Source organism: Nyctibius grandis, chromosome 21 (genome assembly GCF_013368605.1).
Source record: "Nyctibius grandis isolate bNycGra1 chromosome 21, bNycGra1.pri, whole genome shotgun sequence".
Classification (NCBI taxonomy): Eukaryota; Metazoa; Chordata; class Aves; order Nyctibiiformes; family Nyctibiidae; genus Nyctibius; species Nyctibius grandis.
Window position 1 is genome coordinate 5,636,396 of NC_090678.1, and position 25,538 is coordinate 5,661,933.

The following is a 25,538-nucleotide window of genomic DNA, read 5'->3' on the forward strand; positions in this document are numbered from 1 at the left end:
GGTCCTCAGCGGGAGGGCAGGCCTGCCCGTGGGTGCTGAGCCCGCCCAAGAACCCTGGCCCGGGCGGTCACGGCTGCCCCACGGCCCCGGGACGAGGCGCACCTCTCCCTGCCCGCCTCAAGAGGACCGGGACAGCGGGGCGGCGGCCCCGTCCCGCCACGACGCCTGACGGGGAAGGCGGGAAACTGTGGGGCAGGGGGCGAAGGGCGGGCGCGCGCGCCCCACATGCCGCCTCCCCCCTCCCCTCCGGCTTCCCGCCGCCCCCGCGCCGCGCGCCCCCACCGCACAGCCTCCCAGCCAATGGGCGGCGGCGGCGCCGCTCCCCCCTCCCCCTGCGCCGTGACGTGCGCGAGCCCCGGGAAGAGGCCCCGTGGCGCGCGCGGCGGAGGCGGGTAGCGGCTGTGGGCAGCCGGCGCGCGCGGCGGTAGCGGCTCGGTCGCCCTGAGGTGACGCTCCCGCGGGTGAGGGCGGCCGTTCCCCGGGCCCCGGCCCGGCCGGCTCCGCCGGAGCGGGTCCGCTCCCTCTCTCCCGCCGCCGCCACCACCGGCTTTAGGCCCGGCCCGCCTCCAGCGGCACCGGCGTCCCCCCGGCGTGGTGCTGCTGAGGGGGGGGGGAAGCTGTGCCCGGAGCCCTTTCGCAGGGCTGTGCGGCTCGGGTGAGGGGGGCAGCGCTCCGCAGGTCTCCGGGCGCCCTCAGGGCTGCGGCTTGGGGGGGGGAGGTGGGCGGTGGGTCTCCTTGCTGAGAGCAGGCACCACCGGATAACACTTCCGCGCTTGTTTCCAGGGAGTTAGTGGAGAAGGGAGCTGACTTTATGGTCTCGGGGTGCTCGGAGCCTCGGCAGTGCTTTAAGGAGCTTCCATTGTTATCTGCGGGCTTCGTCCTTTTTTTTTTTTTATTTTTTTTCCTGCTGAGTGTGGGCTGTGGAGTGACCTTAACTTTGTTTTGGTACCTGCGTAGTTCGTGAAGATCTCTGCTGATTCCGAGGATGTAGCGCATCGGGTCTGCTAGTTAATGTTATGCCTGAGGGCCGAAGGAAAACCTTGGAGATCTGAAAGGTGTTTGGGATAAAGGTTATTTAGCATAAGCGGTTTTGGAGGTAAAAGATGTGCCCTCACCGTGCTACCAAGCCTTTTGGAATGCAGAGAGATGCTTCCTACAGGGTGTTGCTTTTCTCCTGAGGCATGCTTATAATTACCAATGTTTCGAAAGGGAAGATGGAGAAACTCAAGGTTTCTGAGACCTTTTACGAGTACCGTAAGGCAGTCATGCCGATAAAATCAGAGAGTTTCTGCTGGGAACTCTGGTAATGGGGCACATTTATGGTTCTAGATGTCCTGCAAGTGCTCAGAGTGGGGTGAATGAAGTGACTGCTTACTAATTGTGAGGAGCGATTTCCTGTTGTGAAGGGGGTGGTGAACATTTTGGAGTTACCCTGGCATTGTATCGTCATTGATTTAGTTCTAGCAGAGATTAGAGGAAAGGTCTGATGCCCTCTTTATGCACTGATGTGTGCTGATGGTTACTCAGGTGCTGTAATGTTATACCTCTCTTCATATGGAAACTAGACTAGGAAGATGTTTGTTTTCACAGACTTCTAGCACGGTTCTTGTTTTGGTGAGAAAAAGGCTTTGTTGTGATTGCTTAGCCTCTCTGAATTGAATAACTCTTTAAGTTATTTGCTTTAACTTTTTTTCCTTTCCACATCTGATTTTTCCTTCCCCCATCCTGAAGCTCTTTTGTTTTTAACTCCTCTCTGTTAGCCTTTCAGTGAGATCCTGTAGCCGCCCTGCACTGGAGAGGAAGGAGTGCCTTCTTCACCTCTTGAGGAAGATGAAAAGTGTACTGAGAAAAGAATTAAACTTGTGGTGCTGTGTTAGAGCTGGAAAACCTGCACCTTGTGGCTCACAAGAACAACTTGACTTGGATCAGGAGGCAGTGGAGAGGCTTGCTAGTGGCCCAAGGAGTAGCTTGTTAGTGCATGAATTTGTAAGGCGGCTTGATCTCCCCCTCCACTGTTCTGTAGACCCTGTTGTGTCATCAGAGTGATCCATTCTTAGCCTTTGATAGGGTTTTGGGCGTCTCTCTTGTGTAAGAGGAGAAAGATTGAAACGTTTGCCTGTCCAGGATCTCCACGTAGCTGTAAGCCCCAGGTGGACAAAATGATCCTTTGCTCTAACATGATGCAGCCATGTCTGTACCTGGAACCTCGTGGGAAGGCTGGGAAGTGGAAAGAGTAATGTCTCCGTGATGGTGACTGATTCCTGTTCAAAGGCAGGAGGGTTGCAGCAATAACTGTGTACAGAGCTGGTAGGAAGTGGGTGGGTCCTGCCAGCTACCTTGTGTGCCGGTGCACATAGTTACTGTAGGAAGATTTGCCATATTCTTGCCTGGTTCTTTCTGTTCTGCATGTACATGCTTTTTGCCTTATGTAAATTATGACAGTATGAGCTATCAGGTGTTGTACAAAGCCGGCTGGGAAGTTTGTCATTTTTATGGTCTTTGTTTTATAGCTTCTATACCTGGCTGTGATCTCCTCTGACAGAGAGAGCTAAGAGAGGCAGTGCTGTGAGAAATGGTGTTGGTGATTGAATTAGTGATTTGTTGTTTGGTATTGCAAAAGGGTTTGTGGGGGTTTTTTTCCTATATGCTGTGGTGTCCGAAAGGAGAATGGGAGGCTGCTCTACTGGAGGGACAAGCATAGGAAGCCGAGGCCAGAACACATCTGATCATAAGTCTTATTTCCCTTTTGCAGAAATGCCAGCCTCGGTATTCTGAGGAAATCCATCCCTAAGTAATTATGTCCTGCCGCCTTAGCTTTTCTAGAAGTACAGGAATTTTCCTTGCCTGTCTCTTAACAGCTCATCTGTGCTGGCTCATGTATTCTGTTCACTAGCAACAAAACACATGTCTATTTAAGAGTTTGTGCCAAGGTGAAAAAAATTATCAAAAAGGAGAAGCGTTAGTTTGAAAATGTGGTTACATACATGCTTGTGTGGTTTTCTGGAAGTCTGGTTCTGAAAATTGTCTCAGAGAGCTTCTTGAGATGAGTTTCTCAGAGTGTGCAGGAATGTCGATTTGTGACCAAATTAGAATCTCCTTCTCCCCTTCTCGTTAACTGAGAATTTTCTGTTTTCAGCCTGGCACTGGTGCTTCAGGTGTTCCCTACTAGCAGCTTTATCCCCAGCAGTGACCTTTGTCATTGAATCTGGCGCAGTTCAAACCCGATTCTCTCTTCCTGTTTTTGCAATGCAACTGTTGTCTGGCCAAGCAGAGTACAAGGATCTATTGAGGAAGCTGCTCTTTCAGTAAGAACTGAAAAACTTGACCAGAAGGGGCCTGGCTCAGGCAAAATAATGGGGATCCGGCAAAGCAAACCTGCCAGATCTCTTGGAAGACAAATTTTGCTGTCTGACTATCAGAAAGCATTTTCAAGGGCTTTTTAGACTTGTAAAGATTTCACAAAGGCTTAAGTCGTTTAAAATACTTAAAAGGTCTGTAGGGAAAGGAGAGAGATGTGGGGAGATGTTTTGGCAGTGGTGGGGGAACTTGCTTGGTTACTTTGTTCCGTTATTGCTTGTAGTAAGGGAGAGGAAGCGTGATCCACAGTAAATGACTAATACAAGTGTGAGCTTCATTTCTTCTACCCTTGTTCTGAATTCATAATGGAGGGAAGAAAGTCTAACTTTAGTGCAAAGAAGGCTATGTAAATGTATTCTTGAACAGTGTAAAGAGTAAATTAGTTTCTTTTGTCATTAATTATCTGCTATCCTTCTCTGGTCTAGGTAGGCAACAATGGCAGGCGAAGACTGTGCAAGAAAGCGCCAGTCTGGCTCCGCTACAACCTGTAAGACTCCTGAGAATGAAGAAACACAGAAGAGACCTGAGAGCGAGAGGTCATTTCAAAACTCAAGCAATGGTGAGATTCTTTCGCTCGGCATTAGTTGCATCTCTGGCATGTGATCTCCTCTAAGGTATCCTTTCTAGCCCATGGCTTGCCTCTTTGCTTTTTCATTTGAGTTTTTTTGCTTGTAGAAAGGCTCCCAAGGTGGAGCTCCCTGTGTACCAGCTGCACTTCTTCAGCAGGTTTAGGTTGTTTGGAGCGCTGTCCTGCAGAACTTCCCTCAGGGGACATGTACTGCAGTGCTTACAGGGACCTAGAGTAAAGAAAGTGATTTCTCACAGGAGAAATGTGTGTGATGAGGAGAGGCTTTAATGCTGTAAGTGGTGTGAATGCATCTTGACAACAATTTTCAGTAATCCTGGTAAATGCTTATTCTGGGAACTTCATCCTGCTTCCTTTAGAAGCTTTAAGTATGTGGCTTCCTTGAGATTGAAAAAGAAGTCTTTAGCATACCAGGCTAAGCTGGTGTATCCATCCCAACAGACAGATGGAGGTGGGATGCCACAAAGAATGACTCTCTGCTCCTGTGGGGCTCTGTTAATGTCAGAACTGCTCCCTTCTATCCAGTCTCAACCTTGGCTGCCATAAAATATAACAATAAACAGTTGGCCTTGTATTCAGTTATATTGTGGCCACCTTAAAAGTTATTCCAGCCTGGTGATAAGGAGGTTAGTGATGAAATTGCAGCTTGTTTCTTTTCTCTTTGGAAGACAGAATAAGCAAAAAGCTAAACTAGTTTATCGCAATGTGCTATGTGAGTATAAGTTCCAAAACCCTGGTGCCAGTGACTCAAGGAGATAATTCTTACTGGTATGCCTCTGATTATTGTCACTGTTTCATAGTACTTCTTTTAACTGAAACAGGAGTTGGAGCAAATTTAAGTTTAGGACAAGTCAGATTTCTTATTGCAAAAATACATTGGAGAGAAAGCCATCCCACAACCTACTTGGAGAACTGGGATTTTAAGCTGTTGGTGGTACCATTGTTTTAAATGAATCAAACGGGACTGTTCCATTAACACTCTTTTTAGGAAATTGCATGGAGTTGGTGGCTACTGGAAAACAGTTATGGTGGGTTTAGAAGCAGCCTTCTACCTTTTATCTGTGGAAACACCTTAACTGTTATGTGTGAATTTGAGTTCTTGCGAGCTTGTGGGTAAAGAATAAATATAGCTGTGATAATTAGCACTTGATAGGTGGGTGTGCTTGTCTTTAAAAGCCTTTAATTTTAATACCTCTGAGATGTGGCGTAATGTCCCTGCAGGTGAGGTACTGTGGGTGCGTAGCAAGTAAACATCCTGGGGCAGATCTCTTGAAAGTTTACTGAGCTTTCATGCATGTAGGTGTACCTGGTGGGTGGCTTAGAACAATGCAGTGTGTTTTAATACGGTACAAACTTCAGTGAAGGACGGCAAGAACAGCAGGGAGGAATCCTGGTTACTGAAGACTAGGTGCCTCTTACCTTCCAGGGTTGCTGCCAGTTCAGCAGAAGTGTCACAAAGACTTAAGTGTTACCAGTTTTTGCAGACTCTTTGCTCAGCACAGTGATGGGGACAACAGGAATGTCACAGGGAGGTAAGAGACCTGAGTCTGATGCCTGACCACATTATAGACCTGGGAGGAAGATGCATCCCTCTGGTCAGGAATTCCTCCGTACAGTGGGGTTACATCAGCATCTCTGTGACACGAAGGTTGAAGCTTTACAAGGTTGAAGTGTTCATGTGTTCCTGATAGTGGCCTCTTCATATAGTCCAGTATGCTTGTGTAACTAGGTTGGGCTTTCTGTGAAAGCACAGCTGAGGTGGAAGAATTTCTCAAAAGAAGTAGCCATGGATTTCTTTTCTTGCTTTCTTTTGTCCTAGCCATTCACTTCAGAAGGGCTGTTTCTAAGGCATTGGTCCTGGTGTATACAAGGACAGCATGAGGCTGCTAAGTCTGGCAACATCCTCTGTATGCTTTAACATCTTAGTACTGGGTGTTGTGTTGAATTTTAGACGAGATGCATGTTTATTGCAGTCAAGGGATTCTAGCCAGGTCAAGATGGTGTCTTGTATGCAAGTAAATATTGTTGTGTCTTTGTCACAATTATTTCTGTAGAAAAACTAAATCGCTAATGTGATTTCTCACCCTTGATCCTCCCTGATTAGCAAACACAATCTGCTTTTTAACTGAAGAGTTAATGTGTCAAGGGCCAATTGACTTGTTTCCAGAAATGTGTGAACTTTCTACAGAAACTTCTAGGCCATTAATCCTTTCTTTATTAAAACTCAAATGCATTGGCTGATCTGAAACTGCTTGGAGGAATAATTTTAATCCATATATTGGCTTTAGAGCTACATTAGATCTGACTCTTCTGCTTGTATAATTTAGGTTATTTTTACCTTGCCTCATCAATTCTGCTGAAAACTGTCTCATTGCTTGCCGAGTTCTAAGACTGAATAGTTTGTACTCGGGTACCCCCACGTCTATAGCAGTGTGGAAGTATTCATAGCTTTGAGATTGCTCTGAGAAGAATTCTTCTGTCCCTTCCTGTGTTTGTATCTTGTAATCGTTCAGCCTGTAATTTTGCTTTGACAGAGTAGCTGAACTTCAGTCTCATACATCACTTCTCCTCTGTGAATTGGCTCCAGTGTCATAATTAAACAACTAATTTGGTCCTGGCATAGACTCAGTAGGTGATCTAAGCAGCAATAATCCCCTGTCAAAAGCTGGGCCTTCTTAATAAGATTAGTCTTGTATGTTTTCAGATGGAGATACATAAATATAAAACTGTTCTGGTTAGTGGGATATTGATATCAGGCCGTACCCGTTGCAGGAAAATTCACCTGGAATGAGCGTAATAGAAACTGCAAGGGCAGATCTTAAAAGGTTAGAGAGGACATGGCTCTTAAGTGTGTATCAGAGTGCCTCTAAAATTTTAAGATTAGACCATTCAAAACAGTAAACTGATGGTTGTGGAATCTGCCCTTGTTTCCTCAGAAACCAGAAAAGGATTAGAAGTGTCTCTGGAGACTGATCTGCAAACAAGCTATGTGGCATGTCTTTGGTGTGAGGAAGCCTGTTTGGTAATGGTGGCCTTAGGAAGGGGTTGTTATCTCCCAATGAAGACGTTACTATTGATCATTCTCAGTGCAAAAGTTCATGAAGCTGCATGAATTGTGTCTGCCTACTGATAGATGGAGGAGGAGGGAACTCTGAAACAGGGTGATTTGGAAAGCTTTAGGGTTTGCTGTCTGACTCACAGCAATAAGTGCTCGCTGTATCAACAGGCTATTTCTTATGGATTAATGAATTTGGGATTAAGCTGCTTGGGTTGAGTTTCTTGGATGTGTTTCAGGGAGATGGATCAAACAGAGCTGTCTTGTCTGAGACTAGGTAGATTCTAGGCGCTCTCATGTTTTGCAGCCTGTGGGTTTGGTGAAGGCTGAGCAGTTTCTTGTGAAGAGCCTGTGGACATGACAGAGTGCTCATGTTTCCTGCTGCTAGTGAAGAAGCTGTTTGGGTACCATGTCCCTGCAGAAATGACTCTGTAACTGGATTCCTTGCCCAACTGCAGTGCAGTGACCTATGGCCTGTGTATTCTTTAAGATCAGCTGAGCTCTGGCAGTAATGTAGCCATAACTTGCCTCTCTCTGCTGAGTGGCCAAATAAATCACCAAAAGTCAGAATAAGGCTTATTAGCATCAAATTATTAACATATGTGGCATTGTACCAGATATGGAAGACTTACCCTCTTTACAATAGCCTTGCACTAGGTTGGCTTTAACATTGCTGTCCTTCAGATAACATCTTCAGGATTTCTAAAGACCGAGCTTTGAATCCAGGTATCCAACAGTAACAGGACATCTTTCTGCCTCTGTTGCTTTAACCTCTTGAATGGTAAGTTGTCTGATCAAGAAATAATAAAGATAATATTTTTTAAACTATTTTAGGGAAGGGCAGTATTGGGTACAGTTTGTATTTGACTTCCAATGAAAATCCTGAAGCTAAACAGGTCCTGACATCATTAGGGGAAAAAGCTTCTGAACTGTGAGTGGTGTGCTTAGTTGTTCTGAGAAGTGCCTTTTTTTGAAGTACACGTGGCAATAAACTGAAGTTGGTTCATGTTCTTTTCCTGGCTTTTCTGTGAAGAGGCATTTTTGTCTTGACTGCTGTGCAGGGATTTAGATAGCAGTAGGCTCCCTGGGTTGTTCTAACTGCTCACTAATAAGCTTATTGCCACAATGCGGGAACAGTTTGAGTGACAACGGCTCGGAGTGCTGGGCCGCAGGCAGCTGCTGTGGCTGGTGAAGTCACTACAGGCTGGAACTGTAACACTGCACACAAGCCACAGCTTTACTCAAATGACTTAGTCCCACTTGTGCCCTTGGTGGTAATTGCAGACTGTAGCGGTTAAATAAAATTAATGCTTTTTAACACAGTTAATTTTTGAGAGCTTGCTTGGTAGAGTGCTGGCTAGTGTCATACGTAGAAGCTGGTTTCGTTGGATCCCGAGCTGCAACACCAACAGATCATGTGAATGGGGCGCTTCTCTAGTCATCCCAAATGTCGCTTATCTGTAACAAGTAGAAGAGTAGGTTGAAAAAGGGACAGTGAGCTCCTTTAAGAAAGGTAGTTTGTAAATCTTTTGTGAAACTTAAGTTGCTCAAGTTTTCAACAATAAAAACCTTTCTCAATCTTCAGGTGATCTTTTATTAGCTTGGTTTCCTGTGGAAACAAAGCTTACATTTGAATTGCTCATTCTTTTTTTCTTCTGACTTTTGAACCTGCTTTGGGTTTGGGCTGTGTGGAGCCATCACATCCTAACAGGATGAGTTTCTACAAGCCCAAGACAAGTGGTTAGCTCGATAAAGGTCTTATCGATGGCTTTGGGAAGTGAGCACAAGTCCCATTCTCCCTATGAGCAAAGCTCTTTCAAAGCAAACCCTGCTTCAGTCTCCTGTGAAATTTGCTACTATTTCATACTAGCCTTTGAAGATTTTCTTCCTTATGTCTTTAAGTGTATTTCCCATTTTCTTAAGGCATATGCCATCTTGTTTTAAATGCTAAGATGTGCTTGCTTGTATTGTGCAGCCTTGAGTCTGTTTCTGTAATGATGTTGCAATTCTGAAGTGATACAGGGGGATGCAGTCTCCATTTTCAGTGTCAAAGGAAAATGAACATTTAGACCTCTCAGCAGTGTACAGTTCCTTTTAGACTCAAAATCATGTGATGATTCTCTTCTCAAATGACCTCGCAGAACATAAGTAGCAGCTTGCACAACAGAAGATGAGTGATTCAAGAAGATGATGAGTTTGTGTTCTCTGGTATCTGCCTTGTGACGTAGCTTGAGTTTATGGGGTGATGCAACACAGCAGAATGAGTTGTTGTTTTGGGGTGGGTTTTCTTCTACAGGAGGCTCTTTGTTCTGGAAAAGAAGCAACAAGTTTACAGGTGGTTTTACTTTGTTATTAGATGCATATACTAAAGACATGAAGATCTTGATTTTAAAGCCTTTTAAAAGATGCTGTGTTTCTAGTCTAGCCTGTGCATGCACACTGGTGTGTGGGTGAGTAAAGTGATAGGAGGGACACTATGTGCAATTTAGCAATTACAACGTCAGCAGGTCAGAGACTGGCCTCGTTTCCCGTTCAACCATGAAAGCTGTACGTTAGTTATCTGTAAAACTATATCCATCTTTAAGGCCTTGTAGGTTAAAAAGGGAGTTTTATTTCCAAAGTGAGCCACTCCTGGGTAGTTATAACAACTGAGGCTTCAAATGCAAGATCTGACGGGAAATACATGATCAGAGCATGTTATTTATTTTTAGCTTAGCTTACAAAGGGAATAGCACAATCCCTTAAGTCTCGTGTGTCCTGTCCTCTTTGGCTGTGTTGGATGGCTTCAAGCAAACTTGATAGAGTCTTGAAGACTGGCAGCTGGATAAGAGACATGAATTCTTACCTTTTTGCAGGAAAAGGTTAATTGTGCTTTGAACTCAGTGGCTCTGACTGGTCTGCTTTCTAGTAGGTAAGCACAAGGTTGTAGTAGTAATGGAGGGAGAGGGCTACAAATACAATTGTGGAGTGACATAGTGAGGGAGTAGAGCCATTGGGATGATATGAAGGGGATATAGTTCTGCTTGTGAAACAACTTGATTTTTTTATTTTTTTAATTTATTGGGGTGTGGTGTGTCCATTTGAGACCAGCAAAGTGCATGAGCTGAGTGAGACAAGGGGCTCTCTAGTGGTATCTTACACTCTTCTCTCAAATTGTTTTCTGAACTGCTGCTGTTTGGTAAGTGTAACGGCATGATGAGCTTAAATGCTGAGCTAATTTCTTTTTTGTCTTGGAGGTGAGATGCTTAGCAACCAGGAATTCTATTTTTGTAAAAATGGATCTTTGTATGCAGCCAAAAATTCATGATGTTAAGCAGTTTCTTTGTTTGTTGTTGCATTACAACACTGCTAAGTAAGAGGCTGTTGTTGCTGTTCTGTTCTTAAGTCTATAGCTTGTGCAGTAGTTTTTACAGACAAAAAAAAAATGTTCTTCCTGCTTGATTGGGGCAGGGGGAATTCATGCTAACAACTGAGCATAGCTTCATTGAAGATCAAGTCTCTTGTTTCATTAACTCTTCTCCAATATTGGAATTGGAGTAATCTCTGAAGCAGGTCTACCTAAACTTCTTACAACTAGTTGCTCTTAAGAGCACCTTCAGACTAGCATGCATCGCAGAAGCACTTGCTTCTATTAAAACACCACACTGCATTTTGCATGCATAGGCACACATACAAGGAGGCTGCATTAGGAACCATGATATTGCTATGAATCTGTCTTCTTGTCACACAGCAGCACAACACTGGCACCTCTATACAGCAAATCTGTTAGCACATGCTTCCCTGGAATGTTACTAGGGAATCAGTTCAGTATCCTCTTTTTCTAAAAGTGGTAATGTTGTCTTAGAAACTGAACGTGCAAGTTTTGTAATGCTGGCCATGTCTTACTGTGTAAGGTACTGTTGTAGCTGTAATTGCCAAAGGACGTGGACAAGGCAAGGGCTGTTGCTGTCTTTTCACCCTGACTAGTATTTTAGGGGAGTGGATATTGCTGCTTTAATCTTGCTTTTCCTACATGCGCAAGACTCTCTATTTTAAGTAACTTTATCTTCTGTGTTGTAGCTCTTATTGGAGAAGTGAAACACCAGCTGGCTTGCCAGCACTCTACAACCATTGCAGACAAACCTTGTCTTAAAACTCAACTAGTCTGAAATGTCCGATTTGTGTGTGTTCTTTCTGATGTAATAGAAGCATCTGAGATATGTATAGTTTTTTATGCAAAAAAAAGGTTTACATATTAACTAATGGTATTAGTAACGATAAAAGTCAGATGATGTTCATGGCATGGTTAGACCTGACTGTTTGCTTAAGCTATGAAGCATTGAGGAATACAGTCAGGCTGATACCTAGCGCTTCTCCTGGGGGATGAAGGGAGTGGGAGTAGCCAGGTTTGAACATGGGATGACCTTCCAACTTGCCGTTTAGCCTGTCTTCAGAGCTGGTTATGGTATTTTACAGGTAGTCGTGACTTGACTGACTTGGCAATGTAGAGACCTCTAGACAACGTAATCTTACATCTAGTTCACTGTGTGTAAGATAAAGCTCTGATAAAAGATCAGCACACTTGGATATGACCTTCTGAGGGTTGTTATAATTGCAGTTTCAAGGCTGAATATGTTTAGGGACTTTGGGAAGATTTGCAGAGTTGCTGATGGAAAAGAAAGCTTTCAGAAATCTAGCATGTTAGCAGCTGCTGACTCCCTTATAGTGCTGTGACCCTAATTGGCTATTTAAAATACTTGGACATAGCTTATGAATTTCCTGCAGCTTAGTTTTGAACTTACCGGAGCTTTATTAGGAGTCAGAAGCGTTAATGAAAAATCAGTGACTGAGCTGTTGTATGTTGTGCTTTCTCTGTTTTCAGACATGCAGCTCGCATCACTGAAAATGCAAATGTTAAATATTTGCTTTTCTTCCTTAGGCCCGGTTGATGTCGACCGTGTGATAACAAGGAAAATGCAACTAATAGCAGAAGCTGAGGTAAATATACTCTACTGCTTGCTTGTGGGGAGGAGCGGGATAATCAACCCTGAATGTGTTTTGGAGAATCACTAGTCCTGGAACACAAATATCCCTCTTCAGTCATAGCTTGAGTGCAGTGACTTTTATGGAGCCCTCTTTCTGTCCTCCTCCTCTCTTCTGACTTTGCACAAGAGAGGAGGTGTTATGAAAGTTCTGTCTTACTTGACCCCAGTAGGTTGAAGTCCGAAGATAAGAATGAACTTTGAGGCCTGTAAAGAAAATGGAACTTCCCTCACCACTAACTTTTGGCAGTGTGATTATCAGCTAGCTGCTTGCATATTTAGGCTTTAAAATGCTCTGTGTCCTGCTATCCATTGAATAAAGGGCAGCATGTAGCCTGTATCCCACAGCTTCTCTTGCCCTGGCTGTGGAGGTGACTTTCCTGAGCCTTGGTCCCACTCTTTTTGTCAGTGAGCAATATCCTCAAAGAAAATAGCACTGGCTATTTGTAACATCATCTGTGATAGCTGCCATTGTCTTAGCTTATGTTAAGGTGATTTATGCCCAAATTAAATGAAGTTAGCTAACAATGTACTGCACCCTCCTCATTAACCATTGTTTTGTAGCACACACGTTCTTCAGGGCAAATCGTCCTGCGCTGTTGCTTCATTTTATTGTGGAGAATTTCATGGTAAAGATGAAGTAATCTAATTGTGCCAGCCTTATGTGAATGTTAGGGAGTAGATACTTATAAAACAGAGAGAAATTTCCTTTAGGATGAAAGGGAAAATAGCCACTGCAAATCACTGTGTTGGCAAAAGATGCTTACACAAGAAAGCTTGAACTGTTGAGCACATGTAAGTTCCAGGGAACACTAGTTAGTTGCAAGGGGACAACTCGATCTTGGATTTCTTTCTTCAGAAATGTCTGGAATGTCTCTTGTTTCTAAATTTTTTTCTGGCCACCAGCTTTGAGACACGCTAGTTGGTAGACAAAGTGATTTCTTATTTGCAGAGAGAACAGGAGAAAACCAGCAGGGTCAGTGCACTTTGATTACTGAAGTGTCTCCCAAAACACAGGGATTTCAGGTTTTAAACCCTGAGTTAGACAGCTTGCAAATTTGTTTAATGTGCCTCAAAGCTACAATAATATCTATAAGGCTAAGTAAAAACCTCCAGTTACTGCAAATTTCCTGAGAATTCCTGGAGTCCGTGGCCCTTTTGCTGTGTGAACCACTGAACAAAGGCTTGAATTGCAGTTTACCTTTTGGGTGATAGGTATCTGAGGTCTAGACAGATGCTTGACTTCTGAAAAGTGCCGGTCACTGACAGCTCCCACTGATTTAAATGGGATTTGTAGGTGCTAGGTGTTATTCATGCATAGGATGCCTTCATGCATCTGCAGTCCAGTCTGAAAATCTAGCCCTTTGTTCATCCTAAACTACATTGAGAATGATGTCTTCTGTCACTTGGTCAGGGCTGGATGTTGTCATGTTTTGGTGACTGAAATTATTAAATCTGTTAGAATGAGTAAAATGCTGGGGAACTTCTGCAACTTTCTCTTTGTAACTAAGCTACAGGTTTACTTCACTCAACTTCCTCTGACTTCTCATCAGTTATTGGCCAGCTTCCAGCTGGCTTAGCATTCTTTTCATGCTTGCCCCCCTTTTGGCTTTGTAATAATCTGATTCTTCTGTTTAAAACTTAATGGCAACAGCTGAGTGGATTGGCCCAGTTCCTTGTCTGAGACTTCAAGCATAGCTTAGGAAACTCTTGGTTAAGTGCTCTCCGCTGGGGGAAGCTACGAGGCCATCTGTGTATCCGTGCCTTGTGCCCTGTCGTAGTGAAGGCTGGTGGGAGGTGTGTTCTCTTAAGCTTCGTTTCTTTGGTGACTGGGTGGAATACACTTGGCTTATTGAGTGCTAACAGTTACTCCTGGTAATTGCTCAAGTAGATTGCCTGTTGAAATGGCAGTAGTAATAGTTAATAATATAGCACGGTATGTTGTGTGGTTTTCTTGTACACAGTTAGTTACTGTAGGGTCTATGCTCTGGTTGTATTGTGTTTTATTTAATCTAATGAGAACTCATGACCTGCTCTCCCAATCCAAACACATGCATATGTTGATGTCAGCCCTGGGCAGTTGTATTAGGAGGAGGCAGTCTCAGCAGAGTGCTAACTAAAGGGAAGAGGTAGTTTAAGGAAATAATTTTTATTAAACTCTTGCTGAGAGGACATTAGGCTGAAAAAAGGGGAGAGGCTTTAAATAAAAAGACAGGTTTTGGTAGGAATGAATAGTGCTTTTTTTGGCATGGAGATTTGAGTGCTTCAAGAGGAGCAGGAATTTCTATTTGACTTTTTTTGGTAGGGATATGTGCATATGCAGGCTGTGCCAGAGGGTGCCAGTGTCTTCTGTTACAGGTTGTAGTTCCAATGTACTCAATTAACTTTTTTTCTCATGTTTTTAGTGTGATAAATCACCATCTTTGCAAGAGACAATCCTCTGCCCCCCAGAAAGCAGTATCTAAGAGTAGCCAGCTCCTCAGAACTTGTGTTTCCTTAAGCACTGGTGAAGCTTGTTTATTGTATAGTGGCAGCTGCCAAATAGGGGAAAAATGTTTTTATAAAGTTAAATATTAAACTGCTCCTTCTCCTACTGCAGCTTCTGTTTCAAGAGATCTCTCTGGATCTGACCACTGTGAAACAGGAGGAACGTAGAGTTCTGATGCATCTTGAATTCGGGGTCTTCTGGTTTTATGTGGTCTCATTGCACATTGCCTTGTATTTCCTGCCAGAGAGTTAAACTTGCTTGCTTGGCTGTTGTCACATTAGACAGTAGCATTTTGTAACAACACATCATCTCTTAATATATTTTGTTAGCCTAAAAGCTTTGCTTCTAGAGAGGGCTTTTTAGCTTGGTCTTTTTGGGGTCTGCTGTATAAAATCAATCCAAGCATGTTTGGAAAATTAAGGCTATATCATGGATTACAAGTGTCCATCAGTGGAAATCGTACTTCTTAAAGCATAGGTGTGGGAAGAGCTCTGTGTAAGAGGTAAACATATCACTGCTGCAGCTTAGAGCTAACAGGTCCTGTTTCAGTTATCTGGCTTTTCCTTCTTTTCATAGACTTTGTGCCTGTTCCTTCATAGCAAAACAACGCTGCTCCAGCTTTCTTTAGCATAACAGTTAGGCACTGAAACATAAACATCTGCTGACAAAGAGCTAAAGTGTCATAAATGCATTTTTGAGAAAGCAGTGGTTTTGTGCACTAGGCTAAAAATGGTGCAAGTTTGTCACAACTGGCTGTTATAGAGAAGATAACGTGTATAAAGCTGTCTGAAGACAAGGGAGTGAGCGTAGGGGATTCAACTGGGATATTTGATCCCCTGAATTCATGAGCTTCAGTCTTGCTACCTACCATTTCTGTCTCTCTCACTGTTCAGTCTTAATGCTTAGCAATGTTACCCTGTTTGGTTGCTTTTGTGAAAATTTTCTGTGCATTCTGTAGTTTCAGTGGTACATGAAAGGTTTCATCCAGTGGTAGCAGTGGAAGGGTAAATTTGGTCCTTCTTCCTGCACTCACGTCATTGAGATCACTTCTGTATTAATGCGTGAGAACATCAATGGTGAATGCTTAGCCACAAGCATGAAAAGGTCCATATTTCCCTCAATAACACTAGATGGGCTAAAAAGTAAATCCTATTGTACTTGTTTTGTATGCTAAGGATGTAACTGGTTAAAATTCAGAAATGTTTTCTGGGCCTCATGTATTAAATTTAGCTCAACCTTCTTGGCACCATAAAATATGTGAAATATCTGCTACTTCAGTTATATATGTGAAAATCAGTGTGTTTATTTTGTTCCTCTGTGTTGCATCTGATAGAGCAGATAAACATTATTTGAAGTCCTCTGGCCTGAGGTGTGTGAACAGGCCAGGATAAGCCCCTAATCTTGTCCAAGTTGGCTCCAGCTGTTGGCAGATGGTACAGGAATGTTTTCTTGATGCCCTGTTCTGTCCTACTCCAGGATAAAAAGGAATATAAATATTTTATGAAAATGTATCCAGAGAGTTAAACAACTTTCTGCTCTGTTTTTACTCCATCAGCAATTGAAGCCAGCTTTCATGAAGGAAGTGGACAGTCACTTCACAGAGTTTGTGAACAGTTTGGTAGCAAAATCAGCACTCCTGGACTCCTCATCTTCAACCTCCCCCTTCCCGGCTTCCTGCTCGGAGAAGGAACTGCACAAAGCCAAGTAAGTGGGTTTTAAACTGTCCCTGTAACAAGATTTATGTTTTCTGGAAGCCTTGTTTTCTTTCCTGTCTCAAATATTCTCCTCTGTTTGCAGGACCTTGAGGGCCCCCCCAGAACATGGAAAGATCTTTACTCCCAGAAGGTCACTCTTGGAGTGAGTAACTCAACTTTAAATTTTCTATTGAATTGACTGAAAATACCCTTCATAGCAAACTAGCTAGCCTTTGCTTTGAGGTACTCTCCCCACCACCACCACCACCAGTCTTATGTCCAAACCCCTGTGGACTAATCAGTTTAAGCTTCTCTATTCCTTTCTAAAACATCTCTACTGCAGCTTGCAGGCTTCCTGAATGTAAGCCTTAATTACAGTCCTCTGACTACCACTAAGATAATGGCTAATTATCCTTTGTCTCAGGATAAACAGAGGAAGTGTTGGTGTAGACTGGCACCCAAGTTGTGCTTTAACTTCAGTGTTTTGAATTGGGATGGCAGTGATGTCATCTTACCTTACTGTGAAGCACTTTGAAAGCTAACATACTGGAGGTGTGATGCACTATGGGAATGGCCTGATAGCCTTTGAATCTCTCCCTCAGTGAGCTGTTTGAAGTGAGTCACATCAGGACGATCTACCACATGTTCATCGCTCTTCTCATTGTCTTCATCCTCAGCACGCTTTTAGTAGACTTCATTGATGAAGGAAGGTAAGAATGCTTTGGAAAGACAGGGACCAGGGCTGGGAAACACTCGCTTCCAAAGCACTGGAGATACATGAAACTGCAGAGTGGTGCAGAAAGAAGGGGGAATCCTTCCTTGGGATGTTGTTGGAAGCAGGGTTTTCAACTTGACATACTTAAAATATATGCTGGAATTCCTCTTGAGGGGATATGGTCATTTCAAATCACATAGCTAGATGTTAGGAAAATCCCACAGATTCTTGTATTCTGTGAGAATTATGGCCAGCACAGTTCAGCCTAATGTGCTTAGTTCATCACAAGGCTGGCAAAAGGGAAGGGTCGTCACTGAATGGGGACTGCTCTTTCAGGTGCTTGCATTGCTTGAAGGAGGACTGTGTTTAGAAAAAATTTAAATACTTCAGCAGTCCTTCCTCTGTTTAAAAATGACAGTTCTGGAACACTGTACTTCTGTTTAAATAAAAATAGAACTTTTTGGGTTTCCTGGGGGGAAAAATCTCCAGGATATTGGCACAGCCTCTGTTAAGATTGTGCTTTGCAGGCAGCCAGTTCTGAACAAGATTGTGAAAGACTGCTTTCCTCACACTTGCTTGTTGCTTTGAATGGTATCTTTTTGGCAAACTGTATCCCGTGTACACAAGTAGGATTACATGTTTATCTTGCTGATTATCTGATCTTCAGTGTACAAAATTAGCACTGTATCTTGATTATGATCATTGTCCCTCTTGGCTAGGTGTAAGAACAGGCTTGTGCACTATTGAATATTGTTTAGCTGACCTTAACTTAATAGTGTATGGACATTGGGGGAGAATAGGTATTTACCTCTAAAATCAACTAATAGGGCTGCATTTTCTGATTACTTAAAAAAAACCAAACATTGCTATGTTCTCAGCTAGATCTGGTAATTAGGATCCAGTTTGCAATTGAGCCTCCACATGAGAACAAATAGTGTTGGTCTGCTCTCTACTACCTTCTCCTCTGACCTTGGTTTAGAAGAGCTGCTTATGTGTAGGAGTAAGCTCTGCTGACTTTGATAGCCAGTGAGGTTGAATGTCCTTTTGTTTATGTCCTTATGTTTTAAGCCTGATTAATGAAATAAAGTACCTGGTGCACACCACATGGACATATTTGGGCCGACCATCTAATGACCCTAAGCCTTTTGGGTGACTTCCTAACTGAATCCATGTGGAGTGCCTACAGTTTTCACAAAGCAGAATTAAATTAGGTTTGAGTGCTAGATGTTAAAATACTTCACGCCTGTAGAGGTGAGGAAAAAGCCTCTTCAGGTGTTAAACTTCTGGGAAGGACTGGTTCTTAACGTAATAGTGATGGTGTCTTGGGATTGTTCCCCAAAAGCCCTTTTGGACCTTGGTTCAACAATGGATTGTTTAGTCACGTGCTTGTTCTTAGCAGGGATGAGCTTGAGCATATTCTTAAAGCACATACTGATCTTAAAGATGTGCTTAAACCCTGTGGGATTTGAAGGTAAGCTGTGCCTGACAACACGGATGGCATGAGTCTTTCATCTCTTATTTTCTGATGTGCTTGTGGGCAGTCACTTAAATCTGCCACAGACAACCCTCTGTTTCTGAGCTGAAAATTGCCACAGTCGCTTCTGTCTAGACTGTCACACAATCATGGTGTGGAAGCTTTGCATTTTGTAGCCACTTAGTGGAGTAGAAGTATTTCTAATGAAATATTGGACACTGAATATTGTCTCTTTTCTTGTGCCTTCTAGGCTGGTCCTAGGATTTGATCTCTTGGTCTTTGTTTTTGGAAAGTTCCCGGTTGTCTTCTGTACTTGGCTGTGCATGTTCTGTGCCACAGTTGTTGTTCCATACAACCTTTTTGTCTGGTGGGCCCAAGGCTACTGCAGTTCCTCCCATCGTGTAATCCACTCTCTCTTCTATGGGATGTTGTTCGTGCTCTTCCAAACAGCTGGGCTTGGATTTGGACCAACCTATATTGCAGTATCATACGCCCTGCCTCCAGCGTCCCGTTTTATTGTAATACTGGAACAGGTAGGTCCCTACCCAGTATCTTTGAATATACTAAATCTTGTTTTCAAAATTGAAAAGGTCCTTTTTTTTCTGAGGAGTCAAGTATTGGTTTTATTCATTAAATTAAGCTAGGGCTGTGGATGGAGTTTGTCTTTGACTTGAAGACAGACTTAGAGGCAGCAAGTCTAATGAGAAAAAGTAGATAGTAAACTTCATTTTGACCTGGAAACTGCTTGTTTTTCTTTCCATGTATTTAAGATTTTACTGTGGGTTTTTTCTGAACATACTTCAAGGCTGAAATTACATTTATTTCTAGTTGTTTTGTGGATGCTAAATGCTTAAAACCAATTTCTGGGTTGTTTTTTTTCTATTTTCCTGTTTCCATTTCTGTTCCCAAGAAGCAACTGTCTTTGTCTTGTAGTCAGAACTTTATTGCAAGTGGAATTTTCTTTTTTGGGGGGAAGCGGAGGGAAGAGTGCAAGAGTGTGGAGGACTGGTCAGACCATCAGGTTAAAACAAGGATGATCAGAGATGAGAATGTAGGCTTGAAGAATTAACTTTGGACCAGCCCTTGTTTTGGTCCTTCAGCGACTATTTATGTGTGGCAGCACCTTATTCCAATGTAGTGGTAATTGCTGTAGAAAACATCTAACTTCAAGGAGTAGGTTTCAAAACTTTGAAACATACTGGCCTATTGAAATGGATAAGGTTTTTTTGTTGGTTTTTTTTTGCTTCAATTTTAAGTTAATGTTAGTTGGTTAGTGACTTACTGGTGTGATTTGGAGTCCTTGCGTATGCTGTGGTCCTCTGAGTGTAAAGGAGATATGTTTTGACTCCCCTGAGTCATGGTTGTTACTGCATGTTTCACCTTAGTGTTTTAAACTCATGTCAGCTAAACAGGCTTGTGGGCAGAGGAAGCAGCCCTTTCCTTGTAGAAGGGGTAAATTGGAGAGAGATCTTGAAGGTGTTGCCTTAAAATGCTTGATACGGTCTTTATTGGGAAGTTGGGAAAATGAGAGTATTAAACTGATACTCTCTTGGTCTTCCAGGTTCGTCTTGTTATGAAGACTTATTCGTTTGTCCGGGAGAACGTGCCCAGAGTCCTGTCCTCTGTAAAGGACAAGTCTGGTGAGTACCTTGCCCTTCTTTTTTTGGCGGCAGCACTTAACCAGCTCTTGTTTTCCCTCCATTGCTTTGAGCTAACCTCATGAATTGGAGAGGTAGGATTTGAGTAGGTGACTTTGGATGGCCAGGTGATGAGGCTCTAGGCTGACCTTCTGCATCATAATTTCAGCCTGAATCTTTTCATTTGGTAATAGGCAATGAGCTAGATTGTTCAGGTTGCAATCATCCCTGCATCTTAAGGACTCCTTATTTCTGCTTTTAGGAGAAAAAGGTGTGGAGAGGCTGCCTGCATACCCCTCGTTCAGTGCTCTAGTTGAAATGACAGCAATTGTAGAAGCACAGAAGCTCTTCAGCAAGGCATGCCAGAGCTGAACCTGAACCTATGTGTTGATACAGGCTTACAGCATCATCTTCCCTAGGAGGAAGGGAAATGTGATATCAAGGTGTTAGCACTGCACTGCCTGTTAGTCACCCTCACTTAGTAACTATGCTTCATGGAGGGGCGATTCCATCTGATAAGTCTAGTTTGTTTTATTCTCTGCAAATCCCGTACCTTTAGTTCCGGACTGAGGTTTTTTTGAGGTGATAAGGGTTGTATGTTGTGAAAGGGTACTGGGGAAACCAAACTGTCAAGCAGGAAGACTGCAGTGTGTTCTTTTTTTATCTCCCCCTCTTCCAGGCACAGTACCTGTTCCCAGAATTTCTCAATACCTGTACTTCCTCTTTGCTCCCACCCTCATCTACAGAGACAACTATCCCAGGTAATGTGAACAACACTAATAGAACATTAAAGTGGTCTAAAAACTGAAGCCAACATTAAGCATCCCTGAATGTGATCTATTCAATTTATGAGTTAGAGCTTTCATAAAGATGTGGTTAACTCAGTAACCTGGCAAGAGCAGGACTTGGTCGTGGAAAGTCACTCTAATGCTAATAGTATTTTGACTTTACAGTTCTGGTTTTATTTCTTTGGGAAGTGCATTTGAAATTAAACAAACTAAGAGCTTGCTACTGAATATCTAGTGACACACAGTTGCTGCAGTAGGCTTGTGTGTTGGTTTATGTGGTGCTAATAAGCAGCCCTGTCTCTTGAGTTTGAGGACGTAGGCCGAAGCCTTTAAAACTGGGAACTCCCAAACTTTTATGTGCTTTGCTGGGTTGCACTTTGACAGTGTCAAGTCAGCAGTGCTTTATGTGACTATTGGACAGATCACCACCTCCCTCGTAATTGCATAATGCTGCCCTCCAGATACTTTTCCATTTATGCAATTGCCGTAGTTGTCCTGCTGTAATTGAAAGTGAGGAACCAGCAATTTGGGCAGACATCTCTTGGAGGTCAGGAGATTAAGAACTCTGGAATTAAAAAGAAAAAAAGAGTTTTTTCATATTAAAGGTCAGTAAAGTTAAGAACTGAAGGGAGTTTTTTTGCTGATTTGAGGTCCTATTTAGATGTGATATCATGTGTTCTTTTCCCTAGGAATCCCACGATAAGATGGGGCTACGTAGCTACCAAGTTTGCACAGGTGGGTAGTGCAGCTTTCTGAAGAATGCACTTTCAGAGATCATCTAAACTGTTTAGCAAAACAGTTCTCAGTTTGGCATTAAATCACTGTTTTCTTGGTTTGGCCTTACCAGGAAAGAATACTTTTTAGTGATTAAAAAAAGAAACGGTGATCTTGCTGCACTGATGTTGTGTCAAATTAAAAAAAAAAAAAATCCTTGCTTAAACAAGTCTTTAGACTCTATTCTATACAAACAAAACCTGCTTCTGTGTGTGGGGAGCACGATATCCATGCTCTGGCCCTCTTTCTTTACACTGATGCTGTATGGTAATGCACTGGCCCAACTACCTGCCTGCAGATACTCAGACCAATTTTGAAGTAGTGAGACCTGGAGTGCAAATCTTCAGTGCTTATTCGAGCTCAAGGATGACCGGATCTTCACGTTTCTGGACGTGAGCTTCAGTAGCTTGTTGTGGCTGTGTTTCTAAGTAATGGCTTTCCTTGATTAAAACTTCTACTATTGCACAATTCTTTCATGGTTTGAAAAGCAAAACAATTAAAAAAAGACAAAACAAAGCATGAAAAGGCCTTTGGCTGCTTGCTCTGACAAAAGAGGGTAACAAAGCCCACACCTGGCTTACAGCAGGCAGAGTATTTAAAGCAGGGACTTGCATTTTGACCTCAACTTCCAGAACATGGGTTCATGAGCCAGAGAAGGCCTGAGGTGATTTGGCCTGTCAACGTCTCCTTTGAGATAAAAGAAAAGTAAGCTTTAATATTAGATTTAACTACAGTAAGTATTTTTCAATTATTTCTGGCCTTGTCTTGGACCCATATCACAGGGTACTTACTTTGGCATTGGCACAAATCTTCTGTGTCATAACTTCTGAGTTGATAGGACAAGAAGAAACTTGGAGCTGCTGTAGTAGAAAAGACAAGATGATTTTTGCTCCTGGCTGTCAGCGTACTACAGAGATGGCTGTGGCTTACTTTCTGCCTGGACCCTTAGTGAAGTTTATTAGTAGCAATGTAAAATAAATTATCTTGACTTGTGTTGGCAGCTGCTGTTCCTCTCTTTAGAGCTGTCAAGTGGTGATGTGTTAATTGTGCATTTCTCTTATGGAGTCAGACTTTCTTTGTTGTTGTTCTAGGTGCTTGGTTCACTTTTCTATGCCTACTACATCTTTGTGAGACTCTGCATTCCTCTGTTTCGCAACAGTAGTCAAGAAACCTTCAATCTTCGAGGGCTGGTCCTCTGCATCTTCAATTCTATTCTGCCAGGTAAGACCCAATTCATGAGTGACTTTATTTGTGGAAGAGGCAGAAGGGAGGGCAAGTGCTTGGTGTGAGGTGCGTTCACGACAGGCAAAGATCAGCAAAGGAGGTCTTGTGGGCAGACTTCAGTGTTACCGTGTTCAATTTTAGAGTCAGCAGCACAAAATAAAAGCTTGGGTTTGAATTTAACTGTCTTCAAAGCCAAGCTCTAGGCTCTGTGGCAGCCTTGCTGTTGTCCTCTGGGGTAAGCATGGCCTAGTGTGGTGAGAAACTGAAATGCTTTTACCTTTTTGTGTAGGTAGCACAAAGCTCATCTGTGTCAGTGCCTATAAGAACAATCTTGACTGCATTATGTGTTCCTGCTTATAGCTGAGAGAAAACACTACAAAACTGCTTTCACTTACCTTGTTTCTAGGGGTACTGATTCTCTTCCTGGTTTTCTTTGCATTCCTTCACTGTTGGCTCAACGCATTTGCCGAGATGCTGCGCTTCGCAGATAGGATGTTCTACAAGGTAAGAAGCAGGAGTTAAATTATAAAGCAAGCTTTATAAAGCTTCTAAAATTCATTTTCCTAATGAAAATGAAAGAGGAGGAAGCTGAAGATTGTTTTACCAAATGAAGCATCCACAGGATTTTGCTTGGTTTATGCTGTTAGGGCTTAAGTTTGTTGCTGTGCTGTAGAACAGATCTGATTTCTCCTTGGCAGTCTGAATTGTTTTTAAGGTGGTATACCCTGCGCACAAACAGAACCAGCCACCAGACCTACCCAGTAGCTCTGTTAGCCCTCTTTCTATTCTTTTATCATCTCAGCCACTGCAGTGTGGGATAAAACCAAACTTTGATATACAGAGTAGAATCTTGAAAATGCAATGGAATGCATTATTTCACAGTGCAACTTGTTGTATTAGCTTTGTATTATTCTGATCGATATTTTTCAACTTGATATCCAAGAGACTTGTAGAATGTTTTATGCTTAATTAGATTTATACTCTTTCAACTGTACTTTCAGGACTGGTGGAACTCAACTTCCTATGCAAACTACTACCGAACCTGGAACGTGGTAGTACATGACTGGCTCTATTACTATGCCTACAGGGACTTCCTTTGGGTGAGTAACAAACAGATGTATTCTTTTTGTTAAACATTTAACCACCAAGCAAGACAGTACATTCATCAAGATGCAGCGTCACTGTCCGTTGAGAAGCACAAAAATGTCTTGCCTCAGCTGTTGTGGGTAGCTGCTGTGCGTTTTAGGGATCCATTGCTCATTTTCCAGTCCTTGATATGCAAGATGTGGGTCTGAGACATAGGAATGTAAGGAGTGACTCAACAGTCTGAACTCGTGTTGCGCTATTTTGATGAGTTATGGTAGATGTTTCATGAGTGGGCTCAACCTGACTACTTATGCAGGAGACCAGAAATATGCCTGAAGAAAAACACCTAAAATCCAAGGTACTCTATGAAGCACTTAGCATTTCATGTGTGCCTCTTGGCTGGAGCAGGCACTTCCTAGCTCAGGTAAAAAAAAAAACAATGTTGAAACAACCAAAGTAAAGCCACAGCAGAACAGCTTATAATACTTTGTATTCTTCTCTATTACAGTTTTTTGGGAAGAAGTTCAGAGCAGCAGCTATGCTGTCTGTCTTCACAGTATCAGCTGCTGTGCACGAATATGTTCTGAGCGTCTGCTTCGGCTACTTCTATCCAGTTCTCTTTTGCCTGTTTACGTGCTTTGGAGGTAAGTTCCCAGGAGAGAGTATGTGAGTGGGTTGTGTGGCCTTTTTTTTTTTTTTTTTATTCTTTAGACACTAACACACAGAACTGTTTCTTGTCCAAGAGCTGCAATTGTGGGTCCAAACTCTGTGAATGGATTTTTTGCAGCTAAGTCACCAAGGAGAGAGAGAAAGAGAGATAGACACAACCCAGCATGTGTGTGTAAGTCCCACACTTGGGACTTAAACGAGCAAGGTATTAATGGAGAGGAAGAGAGCTATATATGATACACTGCTGAATATGTGACACCACATATTTTAATAGCACTGCTTCCTCTTTATCGAGCCTTAGTTGAATTGCTGTATGTCAGCAGGTTGGAAGTCTTCCTCTTGAACGTCATAGTGTAAGGCAAGTATTACTTTGCTACTGCAGTGAGGAAGAGAGCTTATTTAGAAGTTAAGCTCTTGCATTTCGTTTTGGGTTTTGAGTTAGGATGGGTTAGAGGGCTCTAATAAATTCTAGGCCACCTCTGCCAGCATGTCTTGGTCACCAGCATAACACAAACAATATTGATCCCCAGAGGCATACAGCTGGGCCAGCTTGTTGGCAAACTTATTGCAAGTAAATGTCAGAATCAGCTCATAGTATTTGCTCTGCTCCCAAGCATAATCAGATTTTCTTGCACTATACTGACCTCATAGAGCAGCCTTGTTGCTTCAGAGATGAAGTGAAGGGAGGGAAAGATCCAGTGAAATCAGTTGATCTTTGATTCTTTAATCCAGAGTTTGTTTCTGAAGGATGCTTTTCGTTTCACCTCTTTCCAGTGGTATTCAACTTCACCCTTAATGACCGTCGGAAAGGGCCCATCTGGAACGTGATCATGTGGACATCCCTCTTCCTGGGCCAAGGTGTGATCATTTGCCTCTACAGCCAGGAGTGGTATGCCCGCCAGTACTGCCCTGTGGAAAACGTGAGTGACTGACCTTTCCTGTGGGACAACTGACCCTGCGAGTGGCTTGT

The 25,538-nt window shown here is 42.9% G+C and overlaps 1 protein-coding gene across 3 annotated transcripts in view; it reads left to right on the forward strand.

Moving 5' to 3' along the window:
• The window catches only part of SOAT1 (sterol O-acyltransferase 1), a 44,179-nt gene that overhangs the window by 14,240 nt on the left and 4,401 nt on the right, over window positions 1-25,538 (forward strand). Inside the window, exons 1-15 of one of the 3 annotated variants that reach the window (XM_068416848.1) lie at window positions 358-446; window positions 3,783-3,916; window positions 11,917-11,975; window positions 16,063-16,211; window positions 16,305-16,364; window positions 16,804-16,911; window positions 18,641-18,923; window positions 19,952-20,030; window positions 20,707-20,788; window positions 21,505-21,550; window positions 22,681-22,810; window positions 23,220-23,317; window positions 23,815-23,913; window positions 24,408-24,543; window positions 25,343-25,488. In XM_068416848.1, the coding sequence (XP_068272949.1) occupies window positions 3,793-3,916; window positions 11,917-11,975; window positions 16,063-16,211; window positions 16,305-16,364; window positions 16,804-16,911; window positions 18,641-18,923; window positions 19,952-20,030; window positions 20,707-20,788; window positions 21,505-21,550; window positions 22,681-22,810; window positions 23,220-23,317; window positions 23,815-23,913; window positions 24,408-24,543; window positions 25,343-25,488 (1,599 nt within the window). In that variant the 5' untranslated portion in view covers window positions 358-446; window positions 3,783-3,792. Of the gene's footprint in view, window positions 1-357; window positions 656-3,782; window positions 3,917-11,916; window positions 11,976-16,062; window positions 16,212-16,304; window positions 16,365-16,803; window positions 16,912-18,640; window positions 18,924-19,951; window positions 20,031-20,706; window positions 20,789-21,504; window positions 21,551-22,680; window positions 22,811-23,219; window positions 23,318-23,814; window positions 23,914-24,407; window positions 24,544-25,342; window positions 25,489-25,538 lie in introns of those variants that run through there. The other 2 variants (XM_068416846.1, XM_068416847.1) reach the window with 2 other exon arrangements.